Source organism: Oryzias latipes, chromosome 15, assembly GCF_002234675.1.
Source record: "Oryzias latipes chromosome 15, ASM223467v1".
Lineage (NCBI taxonomy): Eukaryota > Metazoa > Chordata > Actinopteri > Beloniformes > Adrianichthyidae > Oryzias > Oryzias latipes.
Window position 1 is genome coordinate 9,758,569 of NC_019873.2, and position 12,007 is coordinate 9,770,575.

The following is a 12,007-nucleotide window of genomic DNA, read 5'->3' on the forward strand; positions in this document are numbered from 1 at the left end:
TCTCGAAAATCAAATCAACTTTTTGATATGCAAAAACATTTCAGATTTTTGTTTCCTTTAGCTGAAACAGAAATGAAGGAAGTTTCTGTGTTTGGATGAGACCAAACCTATCAACCAATCACTGCAGTCATTTGGTTTAGGTTGTAAGGTTAGATTAGACCTAATATATCACCTTTTAAATATAATCAATAAGTGCTTCATCCTAGACATGACGTGTTGATTAGTGAATGCAGAAAGTCATGAGTCCTGCAGAACAATAGTTCTCTGTGTGATGAAGGCAAATGACTAATAGAGGCTGGTGAGGGGAGGACAGCTTCTGCAACATCTTCAGACCACGACTAAATCATAAAGTACAGAGTGGATTTACTCAAGCGTCTTACAACAGAAATACTACAGTAATGGTCTCTAACTACTTGTTTTATATTTATTACGACTTCATCTTGCTAAATAGATTTACAGGTAATTAAGAGCAAGTGAGAAACAGGAGAAACTACAGAGTCATCCTCGCGGCTTCGAGTGATTGAGGAAGGGGCCAGTTGAAGAAAAGAGTTCAGGGAAAGACAGATGTGGCTTGGGCTTCATGAACTGACCCAGCATTGTATTTATGAAAGGGAAATAAGCATTATTATAATACATTACGCTAGATTACATTATAGTAAATTTTGATCCGCTGCTGTCCTGGGGACTCATTTATAAACGTTGCGTACGCACAAAAGAAGGCGTACGCCACTCTCCACGCAATAGTTGAGATTTATAAAAAGCAAACTTGACGGGAAAATGTGCGGTCCTTCACGCAAGCTCTGACCCAGGCGTACGCACAAAAACGGGTGAAATGAGAAACGGCGACGCCGTCGGCAGATGGAAGAAACGCGTGAAAGTGAAAATGACAATACTGCCTCTCATAAATAACATGAAGACTTCACAAAGCAAGTCTTACAATTAACAGCCTACACAAACACCCGTTGGACCGATCAGCAGTGAAACAAACAAAAAAATCAAACGAAAATTACAACAGAAATTCAAATGAACACTTATTTGCAAAAAGAAAAGTGAAATATGTTCTACAATATTGGCATGTTGTGCAATTCATCCTCATAAATAATATAGTTAACAGAACGAAATAATGTACAAAACTGAGATTCCCGTCAATGTGTCCGTCTGGAGGAGCAGACAAAGGTGCAATCAGACAGACAGATGGATAGATAGAGAGAGATGCATTAATTGTCCACTAGGGAAAGTTGTTTTCATAGTAAAACATTTCTTCATAAGCTATGGAATTATGGTATTCATGCATATGCCTTTAGTTTGTTTCATTTTTGATAAAACAATGTATGGCGTATGTCTCAACCATTCAGAGAGCAACAAGAAATTACATTTGCTGATCAATTTCCCATTTCCACGTTGATTATTACCGACATTTGTAGCTTGTCAGATGCAATTAAATGGATGGAAATAAAATCCCCCATCACAATGCGTAATGACGCACAATGGCTGATCTTGCGCTCTTAGAAGATGTGGCAAATGGAAGAATTCGGAGTGAACGCATCTGTAGACAGCAAGAAAACTTGCTGGCAAACGAGGACGAGTGGCTTATGAGCCGGTTCCGACTTCCTCTGCGGGCTTTTGGGGGTGTGTCACCCGGTGCATCTGGCGCGTCGGCGTCCCCCTGCGCGTCAGTCACCACTCCACTTAAGGGATTTCCCAATTATTGCCGCCAGTCTCTCATCAAGAGGGGTCAGCTCCGGTGTCCCCCCCACCCGTGGAAGACACACTCTGGCGGTGCAGCGCCAGACGTTTTTTTGCCTCGACTTCGATGTCCGACCATTTCTTTTTTATTTAACCACGGTCCGAGGTTGTGAGGCTACAGCATTAACGACGTCTGCCACTCACGTGGCTTTTTGGCATTAGTAATGCCCACACTGTGCCCTCCAAACAACATTATTCTCCTCTTTTCCACCTCGCCAACGATAACTTCTACTTCACATTGAGTGAAGTTACGTTTTTTTCCATTTCCTCTCTGTGTTCGCCATGGTTTCGCAAGCCATGAATATTCATTTGTGGGCGTTTCACGGACTATTTATGGTCAACTATGGGCGTGTCATGAGGCCGCAAAAGCTGCGCAGCATTTAGAATCGGTTGTGATTTATTAAGGGAAAGATGCGTAGGATGTGCGTGCGCACGGTTTTATAAATCCGAACATTTCTGTGCGTACGCACGTCCTATGTTTCATCCGTACGCCACTTCTGACGCAAATCCTACGCAAAGTTTTATAAATGAGGCCCCTGGTCTTCCTTCCTGATGCAAAGGTCCTACTGAAAATTAGGTCAAAGGTTCAGGCTTTTTGAAGCAAAGGTCCCTCAAACTATGGCCCGCGGTAGTGAATTTAATTTTATTTTCAGAAAGTGTTATTTATTTCCTGGCTTTTTTCTTTGAAGCTCCTAGAAAGGGTTTTTATTAACTGGTTATGTGTGGCTTTCTGGAAAACCATAAATGTTTACGCTTAGGCAATATTGCGACGTTTCTGTCACAAACACACATGCATCATCTTGTACAAACAGGAAAAAAGATGGGGCATTCCATGTTTCACTGTAGATTTGCATCTGCATTTCTCCTCAGTATCAGGGAAGACATGGCAGTAACTTGGGGAAAAAACTCATGGAATCTGAGACCACCCACCTGTCCTGAGGAAAAATGAGTAGCTGTTCTGAGTTGTAGAGCTCCTGCAGAACATTAGAGAGGAACTGGCCCCACCAATGCTCGCCTCCACAGAGCTGCACCAGCAGCAGGCCGGCATGGAGACGGATCTTGGGCGTCCCACTGATGCACAGGTGCTTGAAAAGCTCTTCACAGGCCTGGGCGTGGAAGGTGCTCTGGAGAACCGACGGCACAGAGTGTCCTGGAAACATGCAGACCGAAGATTCAAGTGTTTGCGCCCCAAACGACAGAACTCACACGAGCAGCACTGTGGCTGCGGCAGGTCTCCTCACCGTTGTTGGAGTGCAGCAGGCTGAGCAGCGTATCCAGCAGGTAACGAATGATGGTTCTCAGCTGCTCTGTGGAAGAGTTGTGAACCAGATCCTGAGCCCCAGGGGAGCCTGAGGTGAGAAGGGATTTGCGGCTGGCGCCCAGCGACACTCGCAGCCGCTGGACCGCGTGGTGAGCCAGGTTAAGCTGGAGCTGCAGTTGGATGCAGTCCTGATAGGCGGAGAAAACGCGCTGGTCTTCCTCCACCACCTTATCTGGCTTTCGCAGGAAATACTGGGCGTTGTTGGCACTGTTCAGAGGCGGCAGGTCGATGTTCTGAAGAAGGGTTTCCAGCCGATGACAGGCCAGATTGTACCTGGAGCAGGCGGGTCAATTTCATTTCATTTTCCACTTGTGCAGGTAAAGGTGAACAATCAGAATGACTTAAAAGATCCAAAATTAAAATGATGTCAGTCTAACCTGCACTGTATGTCCTCCTGCAGCGCCACCATCATGGACAGATGCTGGTCAACATCGGGCTGACTGGCACCTTCACTTTCTCCCCGCAGAGGATCATGCATGAGCTTCAGTTCGCTCTCCCACGGCAGGATGTAAGTGTGGCCGTAATAAAAGCCCAGGGGGATCTTAGCCCGCGCGTTGGTGCTGCCATAGCGGCCAATCACAGTGATCTGACAGAACAAGAACAACAAACCTGTCAGCTGTTTTGGTGGGATTGGGCTACTGTTTTCTTTTAGTTTGCAGAGAAGCAGACCTTCATAAATCTGCAGACAGGTGGCGGCAGCAGGTTGTGCAGAATGAGTGAATGGGTACTGATGTCAGTTGCCACCACCAGCCGGCGGCCGTCCACCTCCTCGCCCAGCGTCCAGATGTCTATAGACAAAGAGGCTAGGTCGCTGCAGGTCGGGATTAGAGCGTCTGTCAACAGGACTGGATGGCCAAAGTCCAGCGTGACAAAGCGGCGAGCTCCTGCCAAGAAAAGTTCTCCAGTTACCATAAAGAAACTTTAATAATAATCAACCATAAAAATTTATTTTTTTACCAAAACAGGACATCTACTGCTTAGAAATTATCTTTTTTGGCTTTCATTAATAAAAAGTAAATAAATACACAACAGCACATTTGCACAACATATTGCAATAAGACCTACCAGAATGCATCCGCTCGATGATGATGGACTGATGAGGAGGCGGCTGCAGGAAGTGAGACGCCTGGGAAATGGCCAGAGCCAGCCCACTGCCCATGGGACTCTGGAAGTGAGACAGAAAAGACTTCTGGTAAACAAACAAAAACAACAAGACAAAAGAAGGACCACCTGCCGGTAAAAAATGAGTCCTCTAATCTCAAATGTTAAAACTGTAACCTTCAACTGAGAAACATGAGCTTGATGTGGATGGGTCCAATAAAACGACACCAAGAGATTAGGACACAGCAATTTTGAAAATTCGTTCAGTTAGGTTTTGTTTATAGTGTTTCAGGAACATTGCTTACATTCAGGTGTCCCTAGCGATGCCTAAATTACACACGCTCTTCGACCTACCGTAACTCTTGGGCAGTTAACACGATCACCATAAACCAGCAGAATCTGATGCAAAGAAAAGCTCCTTCTCTTATCGGTGCAACATTTTATGTTAAAGCCGCTTTTCTCCCTGACAATCTGTTGATTTACGTTGGTTGTGTTAGAACTTTGCTGCTGTTAAGTGTTGCATGTCAACACAGAGCTGTTTTTCTCCACTTTACAAATTACGTTAATAGTGTAAACGGTTGAAGAGTCCTCAAAAGGATGTCAACACTGAGTCAAAAGGTTAAACACAGCAGAATCCAGGAGCCTCCGTTTCTGTCAAATCCATGTTTACCCGGATGCTTGCATTATAACAATAATCCTGGAAATGTTTAAAAGGTCTCGGACCCCCCCTCCCCGTCATGATCCAGTAATAATTAACAGAGAGGGGAGTGTGAGTCTCACCGGTTTGGACTTGTGTGTGTTCTTGTGTGCAGACAGGTTGACCGGTCCCGTATCCATCATAGAGCCGGGGAACAGGTGCGCCAGCTCGGCACTGAAGGCTGCCGACACGGCCTCATTGGGAGGTGTGAGGGGAGGAGTCATGAAAAGAGGCGTGGTTTTGGGTGTGGGCGGGATGACATCGGAGGGATGAATGAAGAAGCCCGGAGCAGATGAGGCATTGGAAGGCACAGAGTTGTGTATGGGCACTCCAGAGGCCACAGCTGCAGCTGCAGAGGTGGTCTGATGCAGCTTGGCTTCTAGCTTGGCCTTCTGCAGGTAGAAGGTGTTATTGACCCAACAGAACTGTGATGAGGATTTCCCAATTCCCCCTTATGCACACACGCAACCTAAGGTATGGATATGTTTTCTTGGTTTTGAAACCTTTAAATGACTTTTTGAAATATCAATTATTCTCTCCACACAAAATGTATTGAAGGATTGAGTTTTTGTAAGGAGTGCACATAAAAATTCTGCTGATAACAAAAGAAAAATCTGCTTTTCTTGTTTCTAGCTCTTGCCAGCGCCACACAAGGCAGTCATAGTTTACCTGCTGTTGCAGCTTTAGCAGCTGCTGCTGTTTATCCTGCAGGACCTGCAGCTGCTGCTCAGCTGACACCATGGCATGAGACAGCGACTGAAGGGCCACCTGAGCCGCGGAGCTCAGAGCTGTTGAGGCCTCACCAACCGTGCCAGTCGAGAGGCCGCCAACCGTGGGGGTCACACCAAATGTACTCACTGAGGGTCAAAGGCAAAAAGGTTCCCCAAAGGACGAGCATTGAAAGTTGGGCTATGGCTGAGTGACACAAGGAAAAGGTTACCAGTGAACATGCTGGCGTCGTCTCTTTCCACCCGTGTGCCATCACTGGTGGAGATGCAAGTAAAGTGCAAAGGTTCAACCTCCAGGAGTCCAGTTAATGCTGTGAAGCTGCCCTCTGCTGCTGCACAGCTGCTCACCTTACCGTTCCCTGCAAACAGTGACAGTCTAAACTTCAGGTTTATGTTGGGAGAATGCCGAGAGTCAGCGTGTTTTCTACAGGCTGTCAACCGAACAGAAATCCATAAAATTCACGTTTTATTTTAGGGAAGAACAAAGACTGCAGCGGTCAAAATGAAAAGCAACCCGAGTGATGAAGAGGAGAATGAGTGCAAAATTAAACAGAATCCTTTGACCCCTGTTAAAATGTGTACAGTGGTACCTTAGTTCTAACTAGTTTAGTTTTGCAAAACACAATTCCTATATTCTTCTTTAGAAAAACAGGTATGGGTAATGTTTCTATGTAGTCACATGAAAACAAACTATAAGATCATCAGCATAAAACAGACAGGGCACTGGTGAAAAGGTGCAACACCAGTTCAAAAAGCCACACATCACAAAGCAGGGAATGATGCTAGGAAATAATTTTTTGCAGGAAATCTTTGGCGTATTAGTTGGTTCTGTAAGCTAGTTTATTGGTTGTTAAAATGCCCAAAATAATAAGCATAAATTATTTTGGTTCAAACATGCAAGACCCACTCCAGTCACCTTTTTTTTCATTTTCAAAGCATTCCCAGTGATTTTTTATTTATGATTATGCAGTTTACAGCCAAACTTTAAAAAAAAAAAACATTTTCTGCAGAGCAGCAGTAGTATTAAAAAAAAGAACGAAAAATCGCCTCTGCAGGACTTTTTACTGTAAAGTGTAGTTATAATCATCAGCCTTACAGTTTCTAAATGCAATCAAAAGTTACATCTGCCTAAATTTAAACCCCCTCACTCTCTTTAACATGGTATAATTTATTCAGCTAAAAATGAGGGGGGGAATGGTAAATGGGAAAAAAAAACATTGTGTCAATCACAGAGAACTTGTATTTTTTTTAGCTGTTATGAGTCATTTGAACGCCATCTGAAAAACTGATCAAAACGAGAAGAGTTAATTTCTTTGAAAGTCACCAGAATTTCATTACCTGAGAGGATGTCAGAAAGATCAATCTCATCTGACTGAACTCCGATGCTGCTGTTGAAGGCATTCTTACAGGAGGATCCACTGACCTCCAGGTCGAAGAGCACCGGGTCAAACGGAGAGCTGTACAAACCGTACCTGGAGAAAGGCAACAAACCAGGTGAAAAAAGTCAAAATCCAGAAAGGTCCAGACAAACAACATCAGCAGTTTTAGGACTAAAAACCCCTCTGCTGAAAGACAGGTTTACCTGGTCTGCAACAGTGCCTCCAGTGGTGTGAGGCGGTCCTGCAGCTGCCGAGAGATTGCTGTAAGCAGAGAGGCACAGGAAGTGCTGCACGCCGCCAAGTCCTCCTCCTTCACGTAGTTCAGCAGTACGAAGTACCAAAACACAGCACCTGAGAGCCGACAGAACAGAATCTGGGTCACTGTAGGCCTCTGAGGGGAAGAGAGCTGCTGCTGCATTACTCACCGCCTGTTGCGGCAGCAGGCAAGTAAGGCATGTTATCCAACAGAGCTTTCAGCAGGCTCATGCTGAACCCCTGCTGACTCGGCTCCCCTTTTCCATTGCTGCAAATGAAACAGCCATTATTGTTCATCATTAATTCAGTACCACTACACCCAGTTCTGATTTACTGTCCCCAGGACAAAACAAAGACAAAAAAACAGCATCATTGTCATGAAAAGTGCCCATTCGTCAATGAAGAAATACAAAGATGTGGGACAACTCCAAAACAGGACAAAGAGATACAGACACACCCCGTTGTAGGGGAAAAGAGCCTACTGCATGTGTCTTACCTTATACAAAGTGCAAGAAAGCGTGCACACTTGTGTGCTATGCTGCGGCCAGCTTCAAAGAAACACATCCGCACAATCTCTGTTAGCCTCATCCGAGTCTTCACCAGCAGGCCCTCTTTTCCTTCTCTCAAGCTGAAATCCAGACAGGAAGGGTTTTGATGCTGAAGCAGCGCAGACATGGAACCTGCATGTGTGTCACCAGGCTGACCTGCAGGGCCCGTTGGAGAAAACCCCAGCCAGCCAACACAAGATGTCCAGGATAAGGCTCTGAGCATGCTCAGAAGCCACGCTGCCCTCTGTTCGCCGACACAGCCCATCAAGCAGCTTCTCGTGGAAGTCTTGGAACTGCAGCATGGCACATCGCTGAACCCTGGAACACAAAACGAAGTGACAATATTTGGATTAACAGGAGCTGCTTTCAAAAATTCGCTCGATCAAAATCCAGCAGTGAAGATTTAAGTTTTCAGCAGAAAATTTAGATTCAGGTACAAAGCTACGTTTACATCGCTCTCTGCACCATGCCGACTGACCACTTCCAATGAAAAGTCTATGTAAACATGTTTTTGCGCGTTTCAGGCTTCTGTATTGAAAACTCTCATACTTACATGAAGCAAGTTCTAGTTGCAAAATTAAAAGTTGAACCAGGTTGAACTTTGACCAACCATTTGAAAATTGATTATGAAGGAATTAAATTAATAATTGGGGTTTGTGCCCGGCTGGAATCATACGACACCAAGACTTTCATACATCAGAATAGAGCTGTGAAAGAAAAAGCCTGGAGCAAGATTCATGAGATCTGCACCACTTCAGCATTTTGCACCAAGCCTCCTCCAACTGTAGGTGGAGGGCATGTGCTAGTAGAACAGCAGAAAACGAAGAAGCCCCTCCGTGTTTGTCCAGTATGAACACTGCGAGCTGAACACACGTTCAAAACCCTGCACATAGCGTGTAATAGAACGCACATCACAGTGTCTGTAGCACAAGGGAGAGAAGGACCAGATCTGAATTAGTCAATCTGCAGGCTTCAAAGGCAAGAGCAAACCTTTCTTTTGGGATGGACGTCTTCTTGAACCTTCTGATTGTTACTGAAACTTCCTGCAGCAGGTCACAGCCTCGCAGATTCTCCACTTTTTTGGACTGAGCTGAAGCCTCCGTTTTCCCTGCAGACATCTTTTCCTGCACACGGAAGGAGAGGCCAGAATGTGACTGAGGTTCACAGTAGAAGGGGCACCAGACCTGAGTGACCTGCAAGGCGTGGGGTCATACCTTGGAGGCCTGAGCGCGCTGCAGCAGCGTGGTCAGAGAGTGTGCTTTTGAGCTGTGAGGTTTCACACTGGGTATCCGCACCACGGGCCTCGGGCTCTCCTCCATTGCACCCTCGCTGACCGCTTTGATGTGAACCAGGAAGGAACGATACTTCCCTCCTGCTATGCCTGTAGCACCAAGAAGCGTCTGAGTGTTTTACAACTTTTCATTGCCACAATATGAGGATGTCAAGTTAGAGTCAGATTTAAAAAGAAAAAAAAAAAGGGGTCTTCTTTAAAAATAATTTAAAGAAGAAAAAATCAGACAAGGATTTAAAAAAAGGGGGGGGGACTGCTCATTTCATTTAAAAAAAACAGATTCGAACCATGAAACAAAAGATGGTTTAAACAGCTGTGACCACATGATGAAACACTGGCACTTGGACAACAGTAACCCCATCCAGAAGGTAAATTACACCTCAGGCACAATGTACTGTTTAGTGAATAGTTGCTGAGCACAAGATGAAACGGTCTGGGACCACAATTACCTTTGACCAGTTTGGGGCTGGTGAGGCTGAGCATGCCAGAGTGACCGGAGAGGTCTAGCCCACTGGCCAGCCAAACTGGACCACACAAAATATCCTCCTTGTGATCTTCAAGGAATGGACACAGTACCGAGCCTGGAGGGAACAATTAAGCACAGGGAGGGTTAAAACGCTTCCAAAGTTGAGCTCGGCTGAGCAGCTGTGTGACGAAGAACAGCTGCGGGCAGCAGAGGAGATGGCCCTCACCGGAGGTCTCCTCAATGTCCATGAACTGGATGTCCTCTGTAAAATCCTGCAGCAGGGGTTGGCCGTTCTTCTCCCCATTGGCATGGAGGATGTTCGACAGAGGAAAGGAGATTTGTCTGTCTACAGGTGTCTCTGCTCGAAACACAGGAAACAAGAATCACAGGCCAGCACCAACTTTTCTGTGCACCTTGTTCCCAAAACTCTTTGAAGACACACTCCGATTTTTTTACATGTTCTTGTGGCATTTTTTTGATAATTGAAGACATATATAAAGAAAATTAAGGGTTATGTGTGACGGGAAGTAGGGGGAGGAGTTTCTGTGCCAAGGGCTCCACCCACAACTCAGACGGGAATTTCTACTCAACTACCATCGCTCTGACGAACCGTGTCCTAGAAAAACAAGTTTTTTTGATTTGGCTAAAAACCGCATCATCATAATTGAGGGACCTCTCTGAACGCTTTGAAAATGGATCAAAAGATGATCAGAGTGGGGCTTTCATGGACTTCAAAGTGGTTCTTATAGACTGAGAGCAACAGTACATGTGTGGCATCAGTTTTTTACTGTATTAACTACCAGCAGGTTTCTAAGTCTTCACAGAGTGACCAAAAACAATCATCATTTAACTGGTTTTTGTCTCAGTAAGACACCAGTGAGGTTTCACAGCTTCTGGTAAAGCTACCATGTTTCAGACCTTTCATAAATCTCACTATAAGAATAGAAAAAAAAAATCATTTTCACATAGATTAAACAAATAATGTGAATCAGGGTTAAAGTATTTTCTAACGATTTATTAGTGACTTTTTTTAACAAATAAGTGTGGCTTATCACATCATAACATAGTACCTTGAGACTCCTAACCTATAGATAAGTCACATAACAAACACACACAGAAATTGCATGAAAAAAAAGGCTAAGAGTTGGAACACAGGATGCTCACCACTGACTTTGCCCAGGCCTGGAGCTTTGTTCTTTAGTAAAGTGACCTGAATCTGAGGAATGTTGGTGATGTTGGCATTAAGGACAAACTTGAAGTCCACATGGCCCACCATGCATGCCTTGGGAAGGACCAGCTCAAACACATGCTCATCCCAACTGGAGCTTTGGACACAGAAATGCTCGGGTTTAGAACACGAACTGGTTTGAAGCCTTTGAATGTTTTGTTTCTAAAGCTTTGATATCTCATCTTAAGACATCTGACACTTCCTCTGGAATTAAGTAAGATTGAACTCTTACAACCTAATCCTTTTTTAGAAGCAGTTTCTCATTTTTTTTTCCTTTAGCTTTGGCTGTTTCAAATCTAGTAATCAATCATTTCTGCTGATGAATACCGCTTTCCACAAATTTCAGAATAAAGCTCAGTTGTCTCAGATAACAGCCATTGCATCACAGCAAAATAATCAGAAGAATAAGTAGATTAACAAGTTTAACAATAGAAAATGTCTGTTTCACTCAACACTACACAACCATGCAGTTTATCAGGTAATTTCATTGTAAATGATACACTATCTAAAAAAAAGACAGAAAGAAACCCATATGTGCCATTTAAAACTATTATGCCTCCACAAAGAACTTGAACATGCCAATCCTTACTCATAATAAAGGAGGTAGAAGCTACCTTTCACTCTGCAGCTTCCAGGTTCTGGTGTGCTGAGCTGCATCCCCATGATGCTGCTGGTGGAGATGCTGTGGGTGCCGCCGCTGCTGCTGCTCCTGCTGCACCTCCACCCAGCACGGCGGCACAGTGGCTGAGAAGCGGGGGGTCAGCGTTTCAAAGCGTGTCAACTCAACCAAAGACATGAGACTCTCTGTGGTCAGCGATTGGTCCACGAGAAGCTCCACTCCTGCAGCGGGGCCAGCCAGAAACATTTATGTACATGAAGGTGAGAACTGAGAACAGCACCAACCTCAGATGATGGAAGCATCAGGCTCACCTGAGACTCCAGGGCTGGAGGGGTTGGAGGAGGGCTTGGCCCCATCAGAAAGCAGTTCAGCCCCTTTAAAAAGGGGGCCATCGATAAACATGTCTCCATCATCTACATCGTCACACACACCTCCAATTTGAAGGAAATGAAGTTCTCCACCTTCAGAAGAGAGCAGACACAGAAATGAACCTCGTACAAAGATATGCTGATTACCCATCAACCCTCAGGACTTCACATTAGCTCCCCGGACCACATGAAGAGAACCAGCGTGGGTAAAAAATTTTTTAAAAAGAACTGGAATATTTTTCTTTCAGGTAACGACAGTG

The 12,007-nt window shown here is 44.8% G+C and overlaps 1 protein-coding gene across 6 annotated transcripts in view; it reads right to left on the bottom strand.

Moving 5' to 3' along the window:
- The window catches only part of birc6 (baculoviral IAP repeat containing 6), a 103,820-nt gene that overhangs the window by 70,704 nt on the left and 21,109 nt on the right, over positions 1–12,007 (bottom strand). For all 6 annotated transcript variants that reach the window (XM_023963259.1, XM_023963258.1, XM_023963262.1 and 3 more), the window contains exons 11-30: positions 11,691–11,840; positions 11,375–11,600; positions 10,697–10,857; positions 9,759–9,890; positions 9,516–9,647; positions 8,990–9,156; positions 8,766–8,899; positions 7,932–8,093; positions 7,724–7,855; positions 7,398–7,495; positions 7,176–7,323; positions 6,932–7,065; positions 5,806–5,952; positions 5,535–5,722; positions 4,949–5,257; positions 4,133–4,232; positions 3,737–3,951; positions 3,445–3,653; positions 2,988–3,340; positions 2,677–2,896 (exon numbers count right to left, since the gene is read on the bottom strand). In XM_023963259.1, the coding sequence (XP_023819027.1) occupies positions 2,677–2,896; positions 2,988–3,340; positions 3,445–3,653; positions 3,737–3,951; positions 4,133–4,232; positions 4,949–5,257; positions 5,535–5,722; positions 5,806–5,952; positions 6,932–7,065; positions 7,176–7,323; positions 7,398–7,495; positions 7,724–7,855; positions 7,932–8,093; positions 8,766–8,899; positions 8,990–9,156; positions 9,516–9,647; positions 9,759–9,890; positions 10,697–10,857; positions 11,375–11,600; positions 11,691–11,840 (3,517 nt within the window). The remainder of the gene's footprint in view (positions 1–2,676; positions 2,897–2,987; positions 3,341–3,444; positions 3,654–3,736; positions 3,952–4,132; positions 4,233–4,948; positions 5,258–5,534; positions 5,723–5,805; positions 5,953–6,931; positions 7,066–7,175; positions 7,324–7,397; positions 7,496–7,723; positions 7,856–7,931; positions 8,094–8,765; positions 8,900–8,989; positions 9,157–9,515; positions 9,648–9,758; positions 9,891–10,696; positions 10,858–11,374; positions 11,601–11,690; positions 11,841–12,007) is intronic.